The sequence below is a fragment of the Castor canadensis genome, chromosome X (assembly GCF_047511655.1).
Source record: "Castor canadensis chromosome X, mCasCan1.hap1v2, whole genome shotgun sequence".
Classification (NCBI taxonomy): domain Eukaryota; kingdom Metazoa; phylum Chordata; class Mammalia; order Rodentia; family Castoridae; genus Castor; species Castor canadensis.
The window spans coordinates 2,229,070-2,255,529 of NC_133405.1; the positions used below are offsets into that span (position 1 = coordinate 2,229,070).

At 48.8% G+C, this 26,460-nt stretch overlaps 2 protein-coding genes across 2 annotated transcripts; one reads left to right on the forward strand and one right to left on the reverse strand.

Moving 5' to 3' along the window:
• Window positions 1-2,452: 2,452 nt before the first annotated feature.
• On the reverse strand, window positions 2,453-4,608 carry LOC141419540 (PWWP domain-containing DNA repair factor 4-like). Its single transcript, XM_074062445.1, has one exon. It carries the CDS (start codon window positions 4,404-4,406, stop codon window positions 2,901-2,903), a length of 1,506 nt encoding a protein of 501 aa, XP_073918546.1. The 5' UTR covers window positions 4,407-4,608; the 3' UTR covers window positions 2,453-2,900.
• Window positions 4,609-15,599: 10,991 nt separating this feature from the next.
• LOC141419541 (synaptonemal complex protein 3-like) lies at window positions 15,600-23,919 on the forward strand. The gene is made up of 9 exons (XM_074062446.1): window positions 15,600-15,705; window positions 16,469-16,634; window positions 17,188-17,257; window positions 17,428-17,462; window positions 18,747-18,864; window positions 19,845-19,944; window positions 21,297-21,395; window positions 23,359-23,463; window positions 23,595-23,919. The coding sequence occupies exons 2-9, from the start codon at window positions 16,547-16,549 to the stop codon at window positions 23,646-23,648; spliced, it is 669 nt and encodes a 222-aa protein (XP_073918547.1). The 5' UTR covers window positions 15,600-15,705; window positions 16,469-16,546; the 3' UTR covers window positions 23,649-23,919.
• Window positions 23,920-26,460: the final 2,541 nt, after the last annotated feature.

A 26,460-nucleotide genomic window follows, 5' to 3' on the forward strand; every position in this document is an offset into this window, starting at 1 on the left:
CCCAGATCCAATATGGCTGGTGTCCTCATGAAAAGGGATAATTGGACACTGAGACAGACACCTGCATGGGGAGGATGTCATGGGAAATTTAGATGGATGCTGCCTAAGACAAGCACCATCTTTAGAGGAATCTCCTTGAGATGAAGTCTTGGTGAGGGCTCCAGGAATGACAAGGTTGCACCCCAAGAAGCAAATGCCAGGAATGACTAACAAAAGGATGAGGGGGTCAGGGAGTCCCAGGCACAAAATCCACATGACATCACCTTCAAAGGGCTCAGGGCCCCGGTCCGCCCGGTCAGTCGCATCCACGGACTGAGCCCTCTGGACACGGGTGCGTGCCGTCTCCAAGCAGCAACGGCAACCAGCCCTTAGCAGCAGGGCCTGATGTTCAGCAGTGTGCCGGATGACAGAGGACAGGAGGACTCTTTGATCCAAGAGCTTACAGTGAGTGACAGGTGGGGATTTCCCACCTCACAAACACACCTCACACCTGCCACAGAGACGCAGCTTAGGGCAACTGAAGAGTGGACTCAGCAAGTGCTCAGGCTGGAAGGGATCTCACAGTCCACACAGCCACCTCCACGCCATTCAATGAGCCTGATTCGAAGAGGAGGACAGTAGGGGCTTGTCCCAGGCAAGAATGCTTCTCAGGTGTAAATGACCCCCCAGAGATACCAGCTCTCCTCCCTTTGCCCCAACCAGCAGACGCCCCTGACCTCACCTCACAAATGTGGGGAAACCTGGGAGTCTGGTTCCAACTACATGTAGTCAGTCAGCACATGAGGGCTTTCTCACTAAGAGTATAAAATAGTCCATCCTTGTGATCTTAGCAACTACACTGTCACCGGCGTCACAAGAGCTCCAGCCCTTTCTATGGCACCTGCAGTTTACCTTCCAGAGCAGAGCCTTAATCCACATCTGGCTTGCTCTCTGACCTATGAAGAAGTGAGTGAATGAGTGAATGAATGAATGAATGAATGTGGCAACAAAGAACATGTTAGAACCCAGACACCAACATGACTTCACGAGAAAGCTGAGGTTGGGAGTGTGTTGGACTCAGAGAAAGGAGGTGTCCTAGACAACTCGAGTCTGCTGTCCTGGGTGTAGGGGTCCCCGCTGAGCAAGGAAGCGCTCTAGTCCTCCTAATTCCCAGAGCCAAGATGATGGCTCAAGGAGAGTCCAGAAATGGGCTGCAGGAGGCCAAAGCGGAGGTCAGTTAGGCCTGGAGCTCACATGATTGGGGAGATCCACATCTAAAATCACAAGACACCGAGTGTGACTGTGAACGTTTATTTAGAATGAGAATGAAATTCAAAACGAGTCTTCAAAAGTGACAACCGCAAGGGTCATAATCTCTGACCTGCTAGGGTTTGGAGGTGCATTTATCCATTTTCCTCTATGTATAATGTGGTACAGTCTCAAGTATGGTGGGGCAGAAGTTCAAGGTGAAAGACACGATGGCTTTCTTGTGACTCCAGACGGCTACTTTGCTAATTTTACAAAGACCTGCCACTTGAACACATAGCACAGCGCCATGAGAACGGAGCAAATGCCCTCCGGATCCTATTAAGCCCTTAGTGTTTATTTTCACAGGCAGTTGTAAACATAAACCAGCTCTCTCACATTTATTCTCCAAAAGCATCCTGTTTCCAGGGGGTATCAGGATCCGTGGGCTTCACAGCACATCATTTAATGGAGTACATAAATTATGTCCAGAAAGGGGCCACATTGAACAGAACGGAGGCTGTTTCTAGAGGCTGTTCTCCAGTTTGCAGCCCCAGATATCATGCACTGCACGGGCAGCATGACCGGCCGGTGTACATTTCTACTGACTGACCCGCGTGCATAGGTGCTGTGGGAAGGTGCCCAGCTTGGCCCTTGAACAACAGCTAAAGCTCAGGTGACTTGAAACAAACGACCTCGTCTGAGGGGATTCAGGATCCAGGAGAAAGTGCTTGCTTTCCAGCAGTTTGTCCTCAGTGGATGGGCTTCTCGGCAGCCAGCCGGGACTCCCAGGTGCAGAGTAGCTAGCCCCTGAACAGGCTGACCGGGTGCATTGCACTTGGGGACAGAAGGCCATGGGAAGAGGACCCAGTGGCCTGTGATGAAGACAGCCAGTGGCCTGTGTGCTTCAGGAAGCCGGTCAGCCCTTGAAGGGCCGTTCTCAGAGGTGGAATTTCAGGGGCACACGGAGTTAACAATCCAGGCTGACAAACGGTCACTGCACGCTGATGATTCCCCCACCCCGTATGGACAGCAAGCAGCAGATCCAGGAACCCAAAGTGGGTGTTTGAAGATGTACCGGAAGGCACTGAAAACCTATCCCTGCCGCTGGTTTCAACCCTCAGAACTGTTTTTTTTTTCTTTTAAAAAAAGTAAAAAAGAGGCCTAGCAGGGAAAACTCAGGAATTATCTTAAGAAAGAGTCCAACAGTTTATATCCATGTGTCTCCGGAAGAATGAAAGATCCAGAGGTTTCTGGGAAAACATAGACAAGGTCTGCAAAGTTTTTTGTTGCTGAATAGCTGACACCAGTGCCTTTTTGTGTAGCAAGCAAACAGGCACACATCTTACTGGCAAATGCCAAGTGTGTCAAAGGTGAAGTGATGATGAGAAGCAGTGGTGTTTTCCTCAGAGACTCTGGCCAGCAGGCCTCCGGCAGGTTAGATGGACATAGAGCGGTTGCAGTCTTTGGACCAAATACTTGGGGAAGAGGTTGGGAACAAGAACTGTCAAGGAACGAAGGAGGCCCACACAAAGGAAGGGACACGAAGAGGGGGATCCAAACAGAACAGAGACTCAAATCTGCACAACACGGGTACATGGCACGGAGAGGGGGTGACACATTTCCAACAGACAGACAGGCATGCCACCTGGTGAGGGAAGCGAAGGGACCCTCTCCTAGGTTAGCGGTGCAGGAGGAGACCTGAAGGACTGATTGGCGGTTGCTGATCTCCTCCTCCTCCTCTCCTTTAAGATATTCTTGTCAAATAGCTCTTTCTCACGCCTGTGCACAGGTGGCCCTTGCAGATACTTCTCTTCTGCTTCCTTGTAGTCCACTCCATCCAGTTCGGCAATTGACCAAATGATTGCTTCTGGCAGCAGAACTTCCACCACGAATCTTACTTTGTCGCCCTTCATCATAGCGAGTATGGTCTCGTCTGTGTGCTCGTAGATCTTTTGTAAATGTTTGACCATGGTGAACAACTGATCCTCGTCCTCCAGGTAGGTCTCGATGCAGAGCATGCACTTGCTTGTCTCCAGAAAGGATGCCAGCCACCTGGACGGCTTCCAGCCCTTCACGATGTCCAGGAGGTGGGGGTCGGCCCCCTTTCTCCTCACGATGAAGTCCACCAGCTTCTGGTTGTGTCGGTCACACGCGGCCCTCATCCGGTCGGGGAGAAGTTTCTTGCAGGGCCCCTTCCTGCCCAGGAATGTCTTCTCCTCCTCCTCCTCCTCCTCGGAATCGTCCAGCTCGGCATAGTTCACCTTGGGGAAGTCACCCTCTCGCAGGTCACCCTCTTGGATGGCTTTCCGAATTGGGTAGCTGGCGTCGGTGGCGTAATAGTGCAGGAAGGGGCCTGAGAAAGATCCCCGGGCCACCCCTTCCCGGTAGTGGGCAATCAGCGAGAAGCACCAGTTCAAGCCCTGCAGGTGTGCTCTGCTGGCTCGCCTCAGGAGCTTGAATCTCTCATCGCAGTGCAGGGGCTTTAATCTGCGCAGAGGGACGCGGATGCCCCTGCAGTCCCCGCGCAGGCTTGCCTGGATCAAGAGCACCCTGGCTGTCTGGGTGGCTTTGTTCACACTCTTGACCACGGCCGGCCAAAACGGATGATCCTGGAATTGAAACCAGACCATCGCTCCTCTGTCAACGGCACCGGGCTCCTGGCCAAAAGCCCTGCTCACGGTTCGCCCGTCTAGTCCACCGCAGAGCTTGGGAATGCTGGCGAAGGTCTGAGCAGCCTTTGAGCGCACCTGAGGTGCACGCTCTGCTCGTCCTCTCTCAAAGGCTGGCAGCTGGTGCTTCCTTTTCCTGTTTGCAATCCGGAGAGAGTAATGCAGGCTCGGGTTCTGGGACTCGGGCGACTCCGCCGCCCCTTCCAAGCCTGGCTCCGAGGCCCCCTCGCCAGGGTCCTCCCCCATGCTTCTCAGGAAGGTAGTGCTCCCTTGGGGCACAGGAGCCCAAGTCCCTGGCCAAGGGTCCCAGGCCTCTTCCTTCAGAGCTTTGGGCCCGGTGGGGGCCTGCTGCTCCTCCTTAGCCCACACGCCCTCCCCCACCACGGGGGGACTTGAGGGCACAAGTGTGGAGGGGCCCGCCTTGTTCTTGCCCTGCTGTTCACCAGCAGCTCCTAAAGGTGTCAGGGAGTTTGCGGGCGCACTGGTACTTTGGGATGCCTTTGCTTGCATTTCGGCTGCACCAGGGCTGACGGCTGTGTGCACCTGGGCTGCCCCACCAGGCGGGGCATCCTCCTTCTCTGGAAGCCGCACCAGCAGGGATCTTGGGCCTCCCCTTTGCCCAAGCCTCCTACGGAGGGTCCCTTTCTGTTTCCTATGTTTCCTGGGACGGCGAGGGTATGGGCACGGGTGGGAGCAAGGGCAAGAGCTGGCACAGAGGCAAGCACGTGGGCGAAGGTGACCACGAGGGCGAAGGCGAGGGCCTGAGTGGGCTGGCTCTGCCGGTCCCTTTGGGGACGCCAGAGGGGTCCCGTGCTCCTGCGGTGTTCTTTCTTGACCCAAGGCCATTCTCCCGTGCACAATCTCCAGTGCCACTCTAAGGGCCTTTCTGTACACCCTTGTTTGTCCTGATGGGGCAGTGTCCTTCCATGTGGCGACTCCTGGTGGGTCAGTGGCTGCCAAGGGCATCCCTGCTGAGGAGGCCAGGGCTTCAATTCTAGACACACTGAGGGCCGTGATGTCTGTGCTGTTCACTTGGATCTTTTCATCTGTGGAGAGGACTTCAACTTCTAGGGGAAACAGCCCTCCCCTATCACTTGTTGCTGAAGTCCCCAATCTGGACAATACCTTTGCTGGCCACAAGTGGCCTTTCCATCTGCACAGGACGTACTCGGCAGCGTCCATCGTGACTGGACTCGTGTGGCAGGAGGTGATTAAGAGAGCCTGAGGCTCCTGGCTGCCATAGTCACTTCTACTGCAGCTCACCCAGCTCTCCTCTGGCCTAGGACCACTGGGGCTCGCAGCCTGCTTCAGCTCTCCTCCCTCCTGAGTCTGCCGAGACACCTGCACATGGGGCGTCAGTGGGGATGCAGGAGTGCACTGGAATTTGGAGAAGGGAAAGCAGAAATGTGTCAGAAAAGAATCTCCCTTTTGTGGAAGGTAGAAGCCCCCTGCTCAGTGAGATTGAGAAGAGAGAAAATAGGGAAATACAAAAATGTGTCCTCCAGAGAGAGGCAGGCAAATGGCACATCCTTGGGGCAAACATACAGAAGGCACCAGAGGAGCGAGCTCCCATACCTCTGCAAACCCTACTTGTTCTTCCAGCTGTAAACACTGCACACCGGACAGCATCCTAGTGGGACCTGCAGGTGGCCGTCATGTCAGGGGCCCATTTCTCGTACTGCACGCTCGGAGCCTGTGGCTTGGCTTGGGCTTGCCCCCTGGAGGGATGCTTCCATGTTTTCTTTCTTGGGATGCTACTTCTGCCCCGCCCACCCCAGGAAGCCTGAGGACATCTACTGCACACATGCACTGGGCATCAGGGAGATGCCATATTCAGAGGCAGTGAGGAGCAAAGGAAACGGCACCCCGAAAAGTCAATGGGAAATGCTGGTATGCGAATGATTGTTACGTGGAAAAGGCTTACCCGGGGTCACGTGGATCCCAGCAGGTCTGGTTTCTGAGCTGGCTCTCTGGACTGCCAGGCTGCGGCTGCCTGTCTGTAGACCCTTCGTCCCGCTCCGGGCCTCTGACCTGCACCGTTCTTCCAGGGATTCAGGGCCCCCGGGCCCCCAACCTGTTCCCTCTAACGTGAACCTGGAAGATCCAAAACAGATGGGAAACCATTGCCACTTAAGGGATGACCGAGTGCTGGCTCTCCCTCTCCCAACTCCAGAGCACATGCTTTGTGAAAGCGAAGTCAAATGCTAATCCCATCCATAACGGAGATGTCTAGTTTCTTCCCGCTTTTGCATCTCACCGCAGTTCCACCCCATTCCCTCTGCTTGTGGAGGCTGAAGGCGAGTCTCTGCCCTCAGAACAGTGGGGCCTCCTCCTTTCAGACAGCATCTACCATGGACGTGTGGCTTTCCTACTAGCAGTCTAGGTGCTGTGTGTGCGCGCGAGAAACAAAAGCAGGGTTTCTCTGATTCTCGAATAACGTCAGCTGGGCTTGCAGAGAAGATGAAATGCACAGGAAGAAAAATAACGGGGTCTACACACCACAGCATCACAGCCTCTCCCTCTTACTGTGAGGATGTGGGTACTTCCAAAGCACGGCCTCTACGTCCCACTGCACCCTCATACACAGGGCACGTGAGGCCAGAGTTCCTAACCCAGGAGCACACTGGGACACATCTCCTTGTGAACGCCTGTTTTCCTGCATTAGATCTGGGAATGTCTTTGCCCCAAGGTTCCCGTAAGTTTTCCAAATCATATCTGCCGAAAATTCCAACACTACAGAAACGCGTCTGTAAACCTAGCTACTTGGGAGGCTGAGATGAGGAGAATCAGGGCTCCAGCCCAAGTTTGTGAGACCCCTTCTCTAAAATAACCAGAGCAAAATGGACTGCAGGTGCGGCTCAAGTGGTAGAGCACCTGCTTTGCAAGCACAAGGCCCTGAGTTCAAACACCAGTACCACCAAAACAAATGTAGAAGACAGACCACTCTTCTCTGCCCACCTTCTCACCCCTAAACACTCAGTTGGATGCATTCCACTTTTCTCTATTATCCATTCACTGTACAAACGTGTATGATAATTCATTGCTATGTTTCGGGTCATGACTACCTGGCTGTGAAGAAGTTGCTTCCTACATAAACGCATGTATGCATGTCTTTGGTCGCATACGCTCGTAGGTGTAATATGAACAGTCTGATGAGGGAGAAATAGACTCACTTGGGGAATAATGTGCAATAAACCTTTCCTGGATGAGTGTGTGTGATCGGACAGGTTTGGCGGGCTCTGATTGAGCACACAGAGTACTGGGCTGTCAAGCACAGATGTGGGTCATCTGAGGACACACAGCAAGAGTGAGAAGGAATAACAGGTGACTCAGCTGCTTCAGTGTCCCCTCATCCAGCTCGCCCAACTAAGCCGGCGTGCTCAAGCACCCAAAAGCCCACCACACCCCAAGTGCATACACACGTGCACACACACACTGTTAGAAATACAAGATGCCCGGCGTGCATGTGTGCAACACATGCTTACTGCCTCCACACAGTCCCGCATGTGTTTCTGCTTCCAGCGTGCATGTTATTCTTAGCTGATTTTGAAATCCTACAGGGAAACCCTGTACAACATTTACACATATTATCTCAACTAGCAAAAACCCTTGGTCCTTCCTAGTATGCCTTATGCTCTCTCTTCAACAAAATTTGAGGTAACAGTAATATTTATATATACAAAATAGGACGGCTATTAAGCAATTGTAATTCAATCACACAGGAATTCTTTTGTAGGTGTGAGTCCACAGGCTCCAGGAATTTTATTCCATTTATACATGTATATTTCTGTAAGGTACTTACAAGGCCATAAATTTTTGCAACCTATTTAAATAGATTCAGAATTACCATTTGGCCACATCTTTTCAAGTATGAAACACTTTAACAGAGTACTTTCAACAGGCAATCAAAATGCCATTGACAGTTATTTTTCAGGTTACAATGGCAATACCTCCTGCAGAGGGACAACAAGAGGGGAATGTGCTAGATCAAATTATTAACTGCTCCTCTCACCACATACTGTGGCCCATGCCCAAACACCTTCTAATGGGCATGCGTAGAGCCCTTGCTTGTGCTGTTCTGCTCATCCTCTCTAGTGATGGGGAGACAGCCGTCTGCTCTCCCTCAAGAGAGATAGATAGGTAAGTAGGCAGATGGATGAAAGGGTGGGTAGACGGATGGATGGATGGAGCTACGGACAGGAGGAGGTATGATAGGTAGGCATGCAGATGTAGAGTTAATGGAGAGTCAGAGATAGAGGGGTGTGGTGTGTGTGTGAGAGAGACAGAGAGAGACAGAGACCTACACAGAGAGAGACAGAGACCTACACAGAGAGAGACAGAGACCTACACAGAGAGAGAAGGAGACAGAGAGAGAGAGAGAGAGAGAGAGAGAGAAGACTGACTGGTTGAGATACAATGGGTCTGACAGAGTCCCACAGTCAGGGAGCAGCAGGTAGTAGTAGACTGAGAGCTGAGAGACTTCAGTACCCTGGACCTAGAGGCTGCTTCTCCCTAAGGCACAGATCCTGACAAAGACCCCAGCAGCATGTCGCACAAAGCCTAGGCTTTTCTGTGGTAGAAGAGACTAACACCCCAGCACACAGTTCCACAGGCCCACCCAGAAAACTCAGACCCTTCGTGAAGGTGCTTATGCCATACCGATTTAGCTTAATCTACTGAACAGCAATTGCGGTGTGCTGACAGGGAGGTAATCCGTCCTCTCATTCCCGACCAGCCTCCCAGGATCAGCCCTGGGTTAGGCCCATTACATTACACGGGATCTTCCAGTCCCAGCCGTTTGTCCCATTACTCACTGCCTTCAAGTTTCACACTCAGATCACGCGCACACGGAATAACTTCCTGCGATAAGGCGTTGTGAAATGAATAAAGTAGCCGTCGTCAAGGGCACACACGACAATCCTTGCCAAACAGAGGCATAGACCCAAAAATACTTTGGGGGACCCTGGCTTTACAGAACTCAGGTGAAAAGGCCTCACACATCAGGTGTCACCTCAGGACGGTGAGCCGGGCCTGGGTGATGACGCCCTTAGTGTCCCATTAAAGAGCACACACACCACTCCCAACTCCCAAAACACACTCACGTTCACACTCACTCACCTTGACAGCAGATACCTACTCGTCCTCAGGTTTCTAGTTACTCCATCTCTCCAGTCTGTGAATGTCCTCGTGATACGTGCCTGCCACCAGGAAGGAATGGCTTGCCCCGGTTGCCACAGAAACCAGAGTGTCATCCAATCATGTCCTTGAAGTGAGCTTTCTATGGAAACCAGGAAGTGCTCATACACCTTCTGAGACACCGTAGATGGCTGCTCTCCATCTCAGTCAGTTACACCTGATCCAGTCCAACGAATGAATGAATGCATGAATGAAGTATCAGAGACATTCCCGAAAATTCTCTACACAATAGGCATTGTGAGCAGGGAGTTGTCACAAAATGGACTTTGGAGAAAGGAAAGTCAAGGGACAACAGGTTCTGTTTTCCACAGAGAGGCAGACTCAGGATCCAGGTCCTGAGAGGGATTCCCTTCCACCTGCCAGAAGACAAGAGGTCAGCTGCCCTTGTGCAGATGGGATCAACAAGGCCTTTTGGTCACTTTAAACTGACCTTCAAGCTGGGTATGGTGGTGCACTCCTGCCACCCCAGCACTCGGGAGGCTGAGGCAAAGGAGTGTGGTGTTCGAGGCCAGCCTGAGCTACACAGGGAGACAAAATATAAATAAATAAATAAATAAATAAATAAATAGGGTAAATGAATGACCCAAGTGACCTGCAGAGCAGAAACAAAGCACCTGTATGCCAGAAAAACGCAAAGCCAAAAGTCAGGGTTTGGCACGCCCAACGGACTGTGAATCTACACTTGGTCCTGGGTGTCTCCATAGGAGGCTCAGCACATGACATTCATTGCAAAGAGAAGCGCCCGAGACCTAGGATTTTGGAGGCATGGGGCTAAACCTCTCCCACTTGGGATCTTCTCAGTACATTCACCTGAATTCACTGGGCCCGTGCCTAATTCGCTCCCACAAAGGTCACTTATCACTGGGTCACAGCACACACCTCCTGCCTGGAGCCTGGCATCCATGATAGAGAGCACTGACAGGGAGAGAGAGGTGGGAGATGGGGAGAGAGAGGTTCTGAGATGCACCCCTTCAGCCCTGCCCCTCTCCGTAGTAGAGCCAACGTGCTGTGGTCAGTGCCACACAGAGATGTACTGGAAACAGGCCCAGGAGAGGGAGGGCGCCCCTCTCGTTGCCAGGCTTTTACTGTTTCCATGGTGTAAATTCTCCCACCATGGCCACCAGCAAGCCACCAACAGCCACCCCTCCCTGAACGCTAAGTGGTGGGTGGGGCCAGAATCAGCTCTCTGCACATGAGGTTGCAGGAAGCCCCAGCACAGCATGGGACACAGGGACCGTAGAGCAAGGAGACTGTTAGATTCCACAAGCCATCCATAACAGGGCAGCCAAGCTGGGCTCAATTTGTACCTGTGCACCACTGAATGAAGGGCTCTACCAGGTTCCTCGGGTGGAGAGAAGACAGACCAATCTCAGGGTCGACCCTCTGGACTAGCTACTTTCCCAGGGAGGGCAAAGAGCAGGGGTGCATTCCCTATCCATCCTTTCAAATCAGAGAGAGTTTCTGAAATCTGATGAAGGGGTGGACTCTCAGCTCTGCCACTCACAGCTGCGTACCCTAACGTCTCTGTTCCTAGCCTCCACTTTGGTCAAATGAATTGCTAGCCTGTCTACGCTCAAAAGGGTTCACGAGGCATCACAGGAGAAAATGGGTCTCTGGCAGACCCTAAACGGTCACTCCCCAAACCCTGGGGAGATGGCCATGAGAACCTTTTGGGGCTGGTGCGTTCTTCCCTCTCCAACTCAGGATCTCTGAATCCCCCAGCCTCTGGGCACTTGGCTATAAACAGCACATTGCAGGAGGTTGATTGAAGAAGTAGCTAAGAAAATCCAGCTCTCTACTACTCAGGCTGACTGTAAGGAGACTGGCAAAAATGGAACCCCCCCCCCACAATTCAGAATTTGTTTTGGCTTCAAGAGCAGAGTTATTTTTTTAGGCCATATCCGTACGAAAGCATAGCTGGGCGTCATATGAAATCTATCGCTCAGGGTTTTCAAAAAGTCCTCAAGACTTTTCGTACATTCATCTAATAACTGTCGTGGTTTTCTAATTAATAGTCACTTACTCAAGTGGCATTCACAAAACAAAGTTAACCACCTTAAACAGAGCATTGCGTAAATTCACTGCTATTGTGAAATCATCACTTCTGTCCATCTACACAACATGCTCATCGGGGGCCCCCAGGAAACCCTGTACCCATCAAGCAGTTGCTCCTCATTGCCACCACCCCAACCCCAGCCCCTAAAACCACCGTCATGCTTTCTCCTCAAGTTAGATGAAAACAAAAATCCAATTTCTGAGTAATAACCTGTAGGGTTTGCCTATGTTGCCTATGTATTCCACATAAATGGAAACAGACAACGTGTGACCCTTTGTGTCTGGACTGTCTCACTGAAAATGAGTTCAACGTTCATCCCGGCTGGAACACGAACCAGCACTTCATTCCTGTAAATGGCGTCCTAATACTCCATTGCGTGAGTGCTCCAGCTTTGCTGATCCTTTCATCCCTCGCTGATAATTTGGGCTGCTTCCGATCGGCTGTTGGAATCAGTGCTGCTGTGAGCATTCAGGTACATGTATTTTCTTCTATGACTCTTTTCACATTTCTGGGGTTTTTTGGGGGGGGCGTATACCTAGGAGTGGAATTCCTGTATCATTATGCGAATTTCACGTCCCATATGCTAAATGACCCCAAAACTGTTTCGCACAGTGGCTGCAGCACTTTAAGTGAACCCCCAACCCCACTGTCTAAGGCTTTGGATTTCTTCATAGGCCCAATAACAATGCTTAATATCTTTTTGAAATGACAGTTGGGGGAGGGATGAGGATTGAAGTGGAATTATTGCGGTTTTATCTGTATTTCCCTAAGCATTCCTGCCGTTGCGCATATCTTCTAGGGCCCTTTACTCAGCAGATGCTTGGATCATCTTTTCTTCCAGGTTTATCTGTGAAACTCCTTCTCGTACCTCAGGATCCAACACCAGTGTTTCATCGCCTGAGAAATTCTCGAGAAGCCAGACTCTCACTTGAGTTCTTTGAGAGTGTGAATGAGGCAACAAAGCATGCAATGTTTTGGTTGTCACATGGCCTTGACAGGCTTGGACAGCCCAGGCTCCCGAGAGACGGTGAAAGTACTGGGTCATGAGTGCAGGTAAGTAGAGGAGTCAGTGGGCAATGCTGTGGGTGGAGGAGTATCAACAGGGTGCTCTTTGAAGACTGGGTGCTGAGATGAGTCATGGGATCTTGGTGTGCCTGTAATAAATAACCCACGGATCATCTCCTGGAGCCCATGGCGAAATCTCCCTGTCCTTTTCGATGACATACACTCGTTTCAGCAGTACAATGCCGAGGTGCTGGAGGGGGAAACCTGCAGATGTTTACCATGGACAAAGGAGAGAAAGGACAGGTAACCTTCAGTAAAAGTCACTGTAGGAAACCATGTCCAATCTGGGAGTGCTCCTCCATGGTCCCTCACCCAAAATATCAGTGTGCTTACATGAGGATGAAAGGAGATAATACACCATGTTTAAATGGCGTATCATTTCCGAGTAGTGGGATTTATGGGTGAATTTCATTTCCTTCTAGATTAGATTTTTGTAACATTTCAAGGTGAAAGCTCATTTAGCTTCTGGTTAGAATGGAGACTTCGAAGTGGAATTTCAGTTACCTTAGCGTGCCCTGTATTCTATCATTAGTGGGAGGTAGAGAGGCTTTTTCTCAACTCCCCTCTGGAAGGCTCACTGTGGAGAGTCACTCAGTGCGTTGGCACCACCGTGACAAGTCAGAGACTTGTAGTGATCCACAGAGGGGATTCGGCCAATACCTGTGTTTCCGTGTCCTTGGGGAAAATCGAAAGGTGCCCATGTGATTTGCCCTCAAAACTTCAATATAGAGGAGTCCTTTGGTGCTCGAGAGGCCATAGAACCGTGTACTGAAATCATGATTATTCATGCACCAGATACTCCATTCGTGTCTGTTGCTCTTTGCGTCTTTCTTGTTTATCACACTTGGAGTAGTCTTCTAACCTGGGTGCACACAAGGCCTGTAGTTTGGAAAATAAGACAAAGGGGTTAGAAAGCCACCAGGTGGAGATGTTGAGCCGCCACTGTAAATGTCTTTGACTGGCAGTCAGTGAGAGAGAGGCTCCAACCTAAGTGTGGCAGCAACCTGAGAAGTCATTTCAAGTTCACAGTCCATGTCCCCTCCCAGAGAGTTAATTCGGGAGGTCTCAGGTAGAGCCAAGGAGTCTGAGTTTTAGCAGATTCCCCGTGATTCTGATACAGGCCGGTCCACGAACCACACTTTGAGGCACTGTGGTATAAATGGTAATTGTATGCCTTGGGCATGTATGAAAACGTCCATAAATGGTAATTGTATGCCTTGGGCATGTATGAAAACGTCCAGAGAGAGAGAGTACAAATCTAGATGAGACCCGAGTAAAACTAGGTCCCAGGAAATCCCATCACCTAAGGGCCACGCGGAGAAGGCAGAGCTAGCAGAGAAGGCAGAGCTAGCAAAGTTACCAAGGAGTGGCCACAAGGAAGAGAAGGAGGGAACGAGCGGTTTGGGCTGCCACAGCAGGATGGGAGGGGAAAGAAAACTAACAAAAAAGAGTGACCAACGGTGTCGACCGCTGCTGAGAATCAAGTGAGACGAGGACCAGGGCATGTCCATTTGATTGGCTCCCATGGAGGTTCGCCAGGGGTTCTAGCGTGAGGGCCCTCTGGGAAGAGATGTGGCGGCCGTGGCTGCTTTACAGTGGGTTAAAGAGTACTTGGGAGGTCAGGAAATCCAGGCCAGGAGCAGAGATGACCCTTTGTCAAAGTCTGATGCTAAGGGGAGGAGGGTGGTGGGAAGAAAGCCCAGAGGTCTTAATGGTGGAGCAGATCTGAAGACGTGCGATGTGAGTGGGAGAGGTGGAAAGAGAAAGATACCCGAGGGAAAGAGATAATGAATAAAGGGATGGATAATACGAGGGTCCCGGAAGACAGAGGGCCATGGAACCTAGACCGTGGGTAGGGACATCTCTGCTCACCTGACCGGGGGACACATGGAACAGCTCAGAGGGAGAAAAGTCCTACCAGATGTCACAGCATACTCCAAAGCCTCCCTAATTCAAACGTTGTGGTTCTGGCATGGAAATAGACAGAGCAAGGGATCCTGAGAGACAGTCCAGAAGCAGACTGCACAACACACGGAAACCCAGGCTATTGTAAGACTATAGCATTTCCAGTCAATGGGGACTCTATTTTTTTTCTTTTTAGCTAGTGACCTGATGGTGGGAAGGTATACATTATTCGACTAAAGAGGATGGGGAAATTTGAATTTCCACAAGGGAAAGAAAAATGGCATCTGGATGTCTACATGACACAAAAAGCACTTTGTAGATGAACACAGAATTGAGAATGCAAAATCAAGCCCCAAACCCCTCAATAGAAAATGCAGATAATTTATGATCACAGATTAAAGACACACTTTTAAAAGCAAAGTCCAGGAAAACACAGACATAAAGATTCATATCACAGTCTTTAAAGCACGTCTCCAAATCTGAAAGGAATACACCTTCTCAAATTGAAAAACAGCCAGGTATTTTAATGTAGAAGGAAAGGCAACAAATGGGGGTCAACAAGCATGAAAACCAGCTCAATGTATCTTGTTAGCGACGGGGCAGATGCAGAAAGAGCCACAAAAGAGCTATCATTTTGCATCTCTTAGAAAATGCCACCTTTAGTAACCATCACCATGTAGGGCACGTGTTGGTGAGTCTGTGCAACAGGGCGACGTCCACCTGCCGGCGGGATATAAATGCGAAGCATCTGGGCGTCACAGAATATTCCCAGCCTGTGCTGTAGCAATTCCACCCCTTGGTACTCTGTGAAACCCTTGACACGGGAGCCAGAGGTTAGAAGTGGATAGCGTCACTGGGGAGAAGGCTCGAACTAGGAAAGAAGTGCCAGGACAGGGATCAAGATGAACGCAGATCCTGCGAAGTAGCCACAGGGGTAAGCATATACAGGACGGCGCAGGGAACACTGGAGCAATGTGCTACCTGCAGCAGCACCGGGTCTGGTAGGGACAGAAGGTCAAACTGAGGCAGAGGTGGCAGAATAGCGGGTGGCACACGACGGCATGGACAGGGCAGGCGGGACCTGAGGGATTCCGGCAGGAGTGCTGCCACCTGCCGGCCAAAGGGAGGGGACACGTGAGACACCAGAGCAGGATCCATGGGAGGGCAGTTCCTCTGCAGGGAAGGGTGGGTCGAAGGAGGCGAGAGAGAGGAGATGGCAGGCGCTGTCCACTTGTCCTTCCTTCCCTGACAGGGTACGGGGTCCAGGGCTGGTCGATCCCCTGCTCCGTGTCCTTGGGTCGCCTGCCAGGCTGAGGAGCGCTGCCAAGTCCCCAGCAAGAGCTGGGCTGGTCAGGCCTTGACTCTGCTTGTCTCCACCCTAGTGCTCAGCTGCCGGGGGCGTGGCCCCGCGAGGCCCCGCCTTGTGCACGTGCACGGCGCCAGCCAATCAGCAAGGCGCTCGCGCCTGCGCCTGCGCCCTCCAGGCCTCCAAGCAGGCTGGTACCGTGTGCAGCGCGGCAGCCTGGGACTGAGGAGACCTCGGCCTTCGAGGGAGCATCGTGGTGGCAGGGACGCGGGGACGCCGTGGTGGGTGGCGGCCGGGTTCTCTGCTCTGGGTAGGCACAAGCGGTGGGGAAGCGGGGTGGACGACACGGTTTTGCGGATGTGGAGCTCAAGGAAAGCCCAGGCTGGCCTGTGAGGCGATGTCCCTGGGCCTCGTCTAGGCGTGGGACTGGCGAGGCCCCTGAGGGCGTCGGCAGTCCAGGTCTGGGCGGACAGAAGGCCTGGTCTCGGAGGGTCTGGGTGGGCCGTGGGGGTGGGGGTGGGGGTGGGACGGGAGTGGGCCGGGCCGGGTGGGGCCGTGTGGGGCAGAGCGGGGCGTCGGCACCGGGACACCTGCGTGCTGGGCCTGAGTGCCCAGACAAGGTGTGGATGGGATCATTTCCCCCTGGCCACGGCTCATAGTTGCTGTGCCGGCCTCCGCCCCCCTTCTCCCGCCCCCTCCCCACACCCCCCGGTGGTCTGTCATCTGTCCGGCTGGCTGGCTGCCAATGGGTCCGCGGGACCAGCCCCCACCACGGGGTCACTTTGGGGACCGAGGGGCGTGGCCCACTTTGTCCCACCACAGGGGGAGGAGCAGAGGGGACTGGGGCTGAGACCTGCAGGGCACTGGAAGCTGCGCATCCAGTCCTGGAGACACAGGACTGGACACTGGCACCCTCCTCCCTGCCCCTCCCTGCTCCCGTGCCCCCGCTACACCGCTGCCCTCATCTCACCCCACCAGGTGGAACCGGCCACCCCTTCCTTCCCCAGGGCTCTCATTTAACCCTCCCTCACTCCACACCTCCAGCTATCCCTCCACCGCACCCCCCTTTCTTTACTGTGGCTTTGAGCTCCCAAGACCGACCAGTACTGGAAGACCACAGCCATGGCGCCCACAAGGAAGGTCAAGGGGACGACTGCCAGGGCCCTGAGGCAGGTTCAGCACCTGCCGGCACCTGAAGTCCAGAGCCCAGGTAAAAACTGCCTGGCCTGGGGCTTGGGACTCTAGTCTCCCCCCACCCCCACCCCCACACGCACCCCCAGGGGACGAAGGTCTGGCTCATCTCTGAGCAGGGGGAACAGGAGGGCAGCTTACGTCCAGGGTCCTTGCTTGGGATTCCAGGCCTTTTGTTTCTCATGCCTGCTTGTGGCCAGTAGGTTTCCCCTTGGCTGTTCCCAGCCCATGTGTGGCACCAGCACAGAGCTCATGAGGCAGCTCCTCTGGGCCTGTGCAGTCCTCACCTCCAACAGGTCTCATAGGAAGGGGGACATGGTTTACCATGGCTTTCACCCTGAAATTCAGGCTCACTGCACAAATGCCTCCAGAAGATGTTCCCAGGCCCTGGGCTAATTTCATCTGTCCTCCACACGACTGATTCCATCCATATATTTATTCCTGCTTTGAAAACTCTGGCAAAGAAAGAGCCCAAGAAACCCCATAATGAGGACACTCCTCCGTGGCAGATGCTGATCAAAAGAGCACACTTGATTTGTAAACGGTTCTCTTCTTTCTCCTTGTCCATGCAGCAAACAACCCAGGAACTGCTAGCAGTGGGGAGGACAGTTCTTTGTTAGAACCAGATGACCGAGATCTGGGGTATGGTGTTTAAAGTGATTTTTGCCTGCTGATGAAGTGCTGTAGAAAAGTTGACTTCTGCTCGCCTAACGCTATTCTTGTAAACTTACACTTGGAATATGACCCTTCTTCCAAACCAAGCACGGTGTTTTTCCGACATTTAACTACAAGCTCATGTGATTTCTTCACAGGATCGAATTAGAGAAAATGTTGCAAAGCTTTCAAGGTATGTTTTCGGAGACAGCTGTAGTTTAAGGAAATTGTTTCAGGCCAAAGAACTATTTGATACCAGGAAGTGTTAATCACTGGACTGCAGAAATGTGTTAAATGGCTTGTTCAAATACGCAGGGTGTTGTGTGAGTATTTATTACTCGGTTTTACAGGTTTTTTTTGTTGCATATTCTTTTTGAGGCAGGGTCTTGTCATGTAGCCAAGGCTAGCCTCAGCCTCCCGATCGATCCTCCCTCCTCAGCCTCCCAAGCACTGGGATCACAGCAGGGCACCACCACACCTGGCTGAGATTTTCTAACTTATATACTCAAATTGGTACTTATTGAACAATGGTGAGGTAAGAATAATGCTTTTATTTTATACACTGTGAAATGTTAGGAGAAAATTGGATGGAATGCTCTGTATGCCAGGTTTTGTTGCATAGTAAGTGATAGGTCTTTTTGCAATATCAGACTTTTGTATTTTCATTTCAGTTATTTTGTATGCCTGTCTTGTTTTTTTTCTGTGGGGTGGGGCAGTCCGACCGAATCCTCTAACAGTCTCCTTGTTGTTGAAATTACACAAATAGTATGTGGTGGTGAACTAATGTCAACATTGTTAGCATTGGGGTGTTGTATGATCACAATCGAACCCAAGTTTTAAATTGGTACCTCAGATAATAGTTACACTAACTGTGTGAAAGGTCAAACGCTGAACAAAGACTCAGAGCCAATTTTGATTATTTTCTGTCTTAAGGATACTCAGCATTTTGAAATTGAACAGATTCGTCTTAAACTATTCACGGTCTTTTTCTTGTTGTCAGATTTATTTAGAAGCCTCACTGAGATGCAGTTTTGTTATCTTGCCGTGCAATTATCTTTGTGCCTTTGGGTTGACTTCGAGGTTTACCTAAAGCTGTCCAACAGTAACCACTCTAAAGGTGTCCTTCTCAAATTGGAGGATACTTTGTATGCTTGTAAACAATATGCCACTGGAAATGTTTTCTCATAAAGAAATTAAGTGCTGCTTTGAGACCCTGTTTGTAAGTTTTGGTCAATAGAAATCTTTTTTTCCTTAGCTATGTTTTACATCTAAGGAATACAAATTGAGCTACAAAGAGAAAATGTCCAATTGAGGTAGTAGCCACTATAAATTTTCACAGAAAGAAAGGAAGCAAATACTCTCGATTTTGGAAAGAATGGCTATTTGCTAATACTAAGGGTCTTTGCAATACTGCTGAGCCAGCGTTAACCTTACTGAGTTGACAATCAGTGCTAATGCAGATATTCTTTCAATGTAGAGGACCTTGAGAAGTTGTTTATCAGAAAGAGAAAGTGTATCGAAATGCAAGTCAATGCTTCTATCAATACCATTCAGCAGATAATTGACCATGGCCTGACAACCCAGCATGAGCGAAGGTGTGCTTGTTAGTACTTTGGAATGAGATACTTTGTAGCATTTGTTTGTGCCCATTCATGTGTACATGCTACTTTAAGAAATAGCTGTGGCTTCTATTTGTTGGAACCACTATTGGGAAACATATCTGGGTTGATTTTTATTTTGATCTCCTCCACCCCCCTTTGGTGGTACTGGGGTTTGAACGCAGAGCCTCGAGCTTGCTAGGCAAGTGCTGTACCACTTGTCCCCCACTCTCAGATTTTCGTCTCTCTCTCTCTCTCTCTCTCTCTCTCTCTCTCTCTCTCTCTCTCTCTCTCTTTCTCTCTCTCTCTCGGTTTGGTTTATTTTTCAGGTAGGATCTAGCTTGTTCTCAGGGCCAGCCTCAGAACGTGATCCTCCTATCTCCACCTCCAAATAGCTGGGATTCTAGGTATGCATCACCAAGCCTGGCTTGTTTGTTTGAAGTAAGGGCTTGCTTACTTTTTGCCCAGGCTGGCCCTGAATTGAGATCCTCTCATCTCTGCTCACTGTGTAGCTTGGATTAGAGGCACACACCAGCACACCTGGCTCTGCCTTGATTTTTCTATAGGAAATAATTGCTTTTGTCCTATATCCTGACATCATAATTGAATTGAGTTGTATTTGCTAGGGGTCGACAAAGAGGACCTTTTTGTCCTTTCACATTACGGTCGAACCTGCTTAACAGGAAATCTGTACTCATGCCATGAATGTGCTTGCTGCATTAAAGTTGAATGTCTGAAACCATTAGTCCTGTAGTAGTTAACTGTATTCAACATTGTAGAAAAAGGTCAATCTTGTATCATAAATAATATGTAAATGCATCGAGTGCGGTTCACCATCCTCAGGAGATTTTGCTTGCTCAGCTTTTCCCCTCCTCCATTGGCAGTATGAATCACGGCAAATCAACTGTGCCTTGAATGTGTTTTCCATTCTCCTTATTGTTTTGGAACATCCCAGTGTTTATTGTCATCTTTTACAGTCAGAAGCTTTGTAAGGACTTCTTGGATCAGCTGAAGATTTTGATTCAGTTGTTGGATCAAGATGTGAAGAAAGTCTATGAACAAGGAGAAAAACTAGCTGTCGGTATCCGGCTTATTTAGCTTTATACTTCACTAATCTATTAGTCCCCCGTAGCAATAGTTCATGCAGACCTCCGGGAGAGAAGGTAGAGGACATGGGCCTATGTGGACAGAGGCGGGTGGAAGATGTGGTGATGGGACACGGGACGTCCTCTTTGGGTTGCTTTGCTTTCTCAGTGCGATGGCAAGGTCGTTCTCCCATCCTCGGTTAGAAGTAAGGGTAGGGATCAGAGTGGGTGCTGCCTTTAGGGCAGAGGAGAAGGCACTGGCTTGTTTGCTGAGATTGGCCCAGTGGAGTATGGGCTAGCAGTGTTAGTGTCAAGCCTAGCTTTATGACTTAGTGGTCATGAATGTAAAGTGAGAGCATTCAGCATGGTTGTGGCAGAGCAGGTGGAGGGCTGGGTCTGAGAGGTTGTGGTTTGAACAAGCAGGACAGAGGGACAAGGGGGCAGGGTATATATGCAAGCCAAGTCTGTTGACTGACTATAGTGTAATTGAAACTGGGGCTCAGAAAGTGAGGAGGACATAGGACTGGGGTACTGGGCAGTGACAAGTGCTCCATTCAAGGGATGTTAGACTACTGAGCTGCAGTACTGAAGAGAGTGACGTGCAAAGGCAGGGAAGTAGTGGCTGGACACTGAGAAAAATGAAGAAACAGTACACACTACAGTGTCAGGTGCCAAGACTCGGGAACCCCTAGTTTGGCATCCAACTTTGTTTTGACCTTTGTTAGTTGTGAAGCCATAGGCAAGTTTAATTGTTGTACACCTCTGTTTCAATCTCAGTGAAAGGGGACACACTGAGAGTCCCTACCTCCCTCATGGAGTTGTTTTGAGCATCAAGTGAGTCGCCCTTCGATAAGTGTATTTAAATTGCTTCAGGATGATTTCTGAAATAGGATTCTTGTAGGAGACCTTGCTATTAAACTGTTACGTAGATTCCAAAGTTCTTGGGAATGACAGAATGGAGCGGGTTCTTCCACAAGACAGCGGCTAATGATCTATGGTATTATATTGAGGTCAGTGGTGGAGGAACAGATAGAAAGTCCAGCATTCTTGGAGGCAGCAGATGTGCGACTTGTCAGTTGTTCAAGAGCTAAGGTGTATGTTGTGAATATTGTCAAGAAGGACACTTTCCTATTAAATGAATAGGAGACTGGGTGATTATATAGTTTCTGTTACAGTGTTGGCAAATGCAAGTTATATAAACTTGGGCATAGTGTCTGTTAAACAAAAAAATATTAAAAATGTTCTTTTCGAGCTATTATGTTTAAATTTAATATGCAATGATTTTTTGTAAGCTTTAATTTTTTCCCAGATTGTTATTCCATGGTTTTCTTTTTATACTTGCAGAAGATATTTCTACAGCAACGCAAGGCTTTTTTTCTGTCTCTAAGTGTTCATAACAGGAAAAAGAGGGCCTTTGAAAAGTTATATGGACAGTACATGCAGGTCTGTTGTATTTGGTAACACTCTGTATTCTTAGAAAACATACTGTGGATGTGAAAGTGGCTCAGGTGGTAGAAAGCCTGCCTAGTAAGTGCAAGGACCTGAACTCAAACCCTAGTACTGCCAAAAAATAAGTGAATAAATTATAAAAAGCACCTTAAAAATCATACCCTGTATATTTTAAAGGTGAAAAAACTGATTTTCTCTCCATACTTATGTTAAACAAAATTGTTCTTATACCTCTAAAATTCTTCAGCATTTTCCATATGGTATCCTTGTTCCAGTTTGACCTAACTACGAGATGAAATTTTACTTTTAGGATTCACTCGTGGTGGTCGCTATTATTCAAAACGGGAATTGGTAAATTGGTCCTTTTACCCAGAGATAGGCATGTCCTGCAGGAAACTGAAACTTTATCCACAGCTTCATCATAGCTCTTTGTTCTATAATCCATTTTTCAGCACAGTAGCGGCAGGTGAAAGTAGGAAGTCTATATTTCCTTGATTTCCTGTGTATTTCATGGCACATTTGCTTTTTGTCTTATTGAATGGACAACAGATTGGCTTATATGGCCACTTAATAAAGGGCGCAGACATATAAGAGGGAAAAAAGCCAGCATGGAGACTTGAGACTGCTCCATTGTTGTATGTGCATCTCAGCAACTTGTTTTCAGACATGTTGACCTACACGCTGTGCAGGTGTGTGCTTAGAATTCAATTACATGCTGTACAGTACCACTACTCCTCTTTCTCCCATCCTCCTCCTCTTCTGTTTCTGCTGCTTCTTGGAGGCATTTTATATGTCTTGTTCACAGTTCATGTTAAAATTTCACTCTTCCAAATTCATTGGGATGGTCGGAAACAACCTACTTTTCAAAGTACACGATGTCCATCTATATAGTTTCCACTACACAACTCCCTTGTGTCATTCATGATTGCTAAAAATTAAAAAAAGGAAAAGTAGTCATTCTGTGCATTCAGAATGCTCGATACACAGAGACACACTTATATGGAAAACGGTTAATTTTAAGTGCTTCTGCATAGCGGGCCTATTGTTTTAATCCTCCCTGAGAACCATTTATTAATTAACATGCAGGTATGAGAGAGGACTTTTAAAAGTTACTGCTAAATGTTACCGCTTGAGGTATGGCTTTGCTGTTATTTAGAGGGCTGCATGTCATGATCCTTCCCATTCAGTTATCAGTGGGCCCTGAAATTCTCACCTCTGCAGTTGTCCTCTCATCACTGTCTTTAAATTCTCTTGGGCTGGGGGCGTGGCTCAAGTGGTAAAGTACTTGCCTAAATTCTCACTGGTGCTGCCCTAGTTCAGGACCTCATCATTCCTTGCCTGTGCTATTAAGCTTTTATCCTAGGTCATTCTTCTCTAATCTGTCCTTTCACGGTCTGCAATATTATCTTCCTAACACACGGTCCAAGACTGTCAGTGGCTTCCCATTCTAAATTCTTACAGATTCAGATATCTACCTCTCCCACCACCCCCATCAATTCACCCCCTTTAAAGCTTCATTTGCTCCATCCTTTCTTTCCTCCCATCCCTCCAGGTTGACAGGTTTCCCTGAAGTAACTCCCATGCCTATCATGCTTTGCTTCCTAGAATACTTTGAACTCTGAAAGTTGAATAGTGGATTTCAAAATGATGGCATTTATTCATAAACAACTTTACCCTCGTTTTCTTTATTTGTTCCATCTTGACGTTACAAAGTTCCTTGTCCTGTTTGAACAAAGTTTTGTCTCCCTTTATGACAATATTTGGCCCAGTCACACATTTCTGGGTTCCTTTAGTGTGTTTATTGATCTTCTTGTAGTACATGGGATATTTTTTTGTTTGGAATAAATAACAACACACTTGAATTTTAATCTCTAACTCCTTTTAAGTGTAGGTGTTCATGTCCATAAAATGAAGTGAAAAGTGCTGGTTTCTAACTGAGCATGGCTTTTTATTTTAGAGCCTTGAGGACCTAGAGGAACATCATAAAGGTGTTCTTACCAGTGAACTAAATGCACTTAGAAAAGAAATGGATGCCCTGGGAGAAAAACTTATCATGGAAGCTGTAAGTAGTGTACCTTTAGAATTGATATCTAAGGATTGATTTGAGCATTGACTCTTTTACTTGAAGAAATATGTGTTATGTTTACCTAAGTATTAATAGTTCATTTAACATCTCTTTTCATGTTGCAACAGCGGAAGGAGATGACTGGTGCTTTAAAATATCTTCTAGGCCTTTCATTCTTATAACACCTTGAAGAAAGAAGCACAGCCTAAGTGATAGGATACCGTCATAAAGTTAGCTGCATGAATCTAATGTGGCTTGAAGATTGCAACTGAAGTGACTGCATCTTCTTTGTTCACTTGTTTCTTCAGTGCCAGATCCCAATAGTTAAAACCCAAATGTAACCTAAGCAGTGATGTGGCAGCAGCAATTCCAAAGCTGTATGTAAGAACCTTGCACGCCTTTGGTAATAATGGTGACCTTTTCTCCTTAATGCTGCCAATTAACTCTTGGCAATAAAGATGATTTAATTTTATGTTTGGTCTTAGTGTGTCAGCATCACTCTCCAAAGTTAGAAAGCACAACATGGAGGGTTGCATTGTCTCTTGTGAAGAAAAGCAAAGACACAATCTATTTTATGTACATACCTACGTGAAAACTCACTAAGTTACAGTTATCCAGCGGTTTCATTGTGATATTTCCATACATGTCTATAATGTGCCTTTATCAGGATCACCTCCTGTAATATTATTTTGACCCCCTATTTTAAACCATTTCAACACGTTGAATTATTCCATTTTCATATGTGAATATAAAGCACTTCAAGCATATTTATACCCCCTCTCTTTCTCCATCCCACTGATACCTGTCCCCAAACAGTTTAGAGTTTTACACTCATGCAGTTCTTTTGGTGGTGTTTTGTTTGTTTGTTTACATCTACATTCTGCATATGATTGCAAACATGCAATGCTTGTCTCTCTCAGTCTGGCTTATTTTGCTTTACATGATGACCTCCAGTTCCATCCATTTTCCTGCAAATGGCATAAGTCAATTCTTTGTGGCCGAGTAATACTCCTGTGTGTGTGTACGTATATAGAGAATATTTTCTTCATGCGTTCATCAGTTGATGAGCACCTAGGCTGCTTCCACAGTTTGGCTACTTGTGAATACTGCCGCTATAAACCTGAGTGTGTAGATGTCTCTATTGTATGCTGACTTACATTCCTTCACTTATCTGCCCAGCAGTGGTACAGCAGGATCATATCTTAATTCTGTTTTTAGAGGAACCTCCATACTAATTTCCACAGTGGCAGCGCTAGTTTGCATTCCGTCCAACAGTGAATAAGGGTTCCTTTTTCTCTGCATCCTCGACAGCATTTGTTGTTGTTTGTTGCCTTGCTGGTTGCCGGTCTGATTGGGTGAGCTGGAATCTCAGTGTCATTTTCATTGAGAATGGTCTGTTCAATTCATTTGCACATTTATCACTTGGATTATTTATTTTTAGTGTTTACTTTTTGGAGCTCTTGCAGGGTGCTGGTGGCTCACACCTGTAATCCTGTCTACTCAGGAGGCAGGGATCAGGAGGATCACTCTTCGAAGCCAGCCCAGGCAAATGGTTTGCGAGACCCTATCTCGAAAATACCCAACACAAAACAGGGCTTGTGGGGTGGCTCGTGATAGAGCACCTGCCTAACAAGTATGAGGCCCCGAGTTCAAACCCCCGTACCAGCAAAAATAAAATTTTGGAGCTCTTTATATATTCTGAATATCAATCCTTTATCCAATGGGTACCTGGCAAAGATTTCCTCCCAGTAAGTAGGTTGTGTCTCGATTCTGGTGATCATTTCCTTTGCTGTGCAAAAGCTTTTTAATATTACACAATCCCAACAAAATGGATGAAATCTCAAACAATTAAGAAGATTATAAGAATGATCGAGGAGGGACTGGGGATGTGGATCCCCAACTTGTCTTCTGTGTCCTGCTCCCTCCCCATCCTCAGAAGGCACACAAACACACAAGCATCTCCTCATAAGAGGTCGGTTTTATTGTCATCATTGTACAACAGTTGGTATCAATCTCACTGTCTACACAGGTGGCCACCTGCCAGGGCCTCTGAAGCCTTCGAGGATAGCCCTGAAGTCCTTGGCCTCATTCCCTCTCACATTACTTGCTGCCCAGGTCCTCACTACAGGTGGTGGAGGTCTCTTCATCCTTCTGGTCCTGCTGTGGGTCATCTTGAGGGGGATGCTCATTCCGCTGGTCCAATCCCACCAGCCCTCTCCCTTTCTTAGCTTCAACAAGTGCAGTGTGATCTCTAGAGGAGGCTTTTTTCTTCAGACTCCCTTGACAGGGTATGCTGACCTTCACTGTGGTCCTGTGTGGCTGGAAGGACAATAGGGAGATCACAGAAAGGCGTTGGTGGGGGGATGGAAATTGAAGGGGGATGGGAACAGGTGACTCCATGCCGGGAGTGTGATGGGGGGAGGGGAGGCCTGGAAAGGACAAGGAAGGAGCAGGCTTGGGGGGTGGGGAGTTAAGGGGAACAACAAGTGAGTCGGCTCACCTTGCCTTTACAACTGTGTTGAGAAGAAGTCCTCCTCTTCTTCCCTTGGGTCCTTGAGGTCAGATGTTCAGTGTCTCTGCTGTGTGTCTGTGGCTTTCTGGCCATCTTTCCCATGTCAGTGTCTGCCAGTGGTATATCCCCAGGCTTCCTTTCTGGGGCAGATATAACCCCTCCAATACAGTGAGGGGTCTCACCCTGTCATTATGTGGTCAGCAAGCCACTCACCTAGCCAGTCCAGCCATGGCCTCAGAAGGGGCTTAGACATCACAAAGCCCATGTGGACCTGTCCATTGGGAAGGGGGGTATGATGAGGAGGCCAAGAAGGTCTGGTCAGAGAAAGAAGGAATGTGCTCAGATGCTTTAAACAGCTGTCCCCAACTGACACGGTACCCCACGTACCTCCCCAGGTTCACGTTTGTTGGATCGTAAGGCACAGATTGGGTGTCTCTCCACACCTCTCCCACAGACACACTGTAAGCAAAACTTTCTGTTCT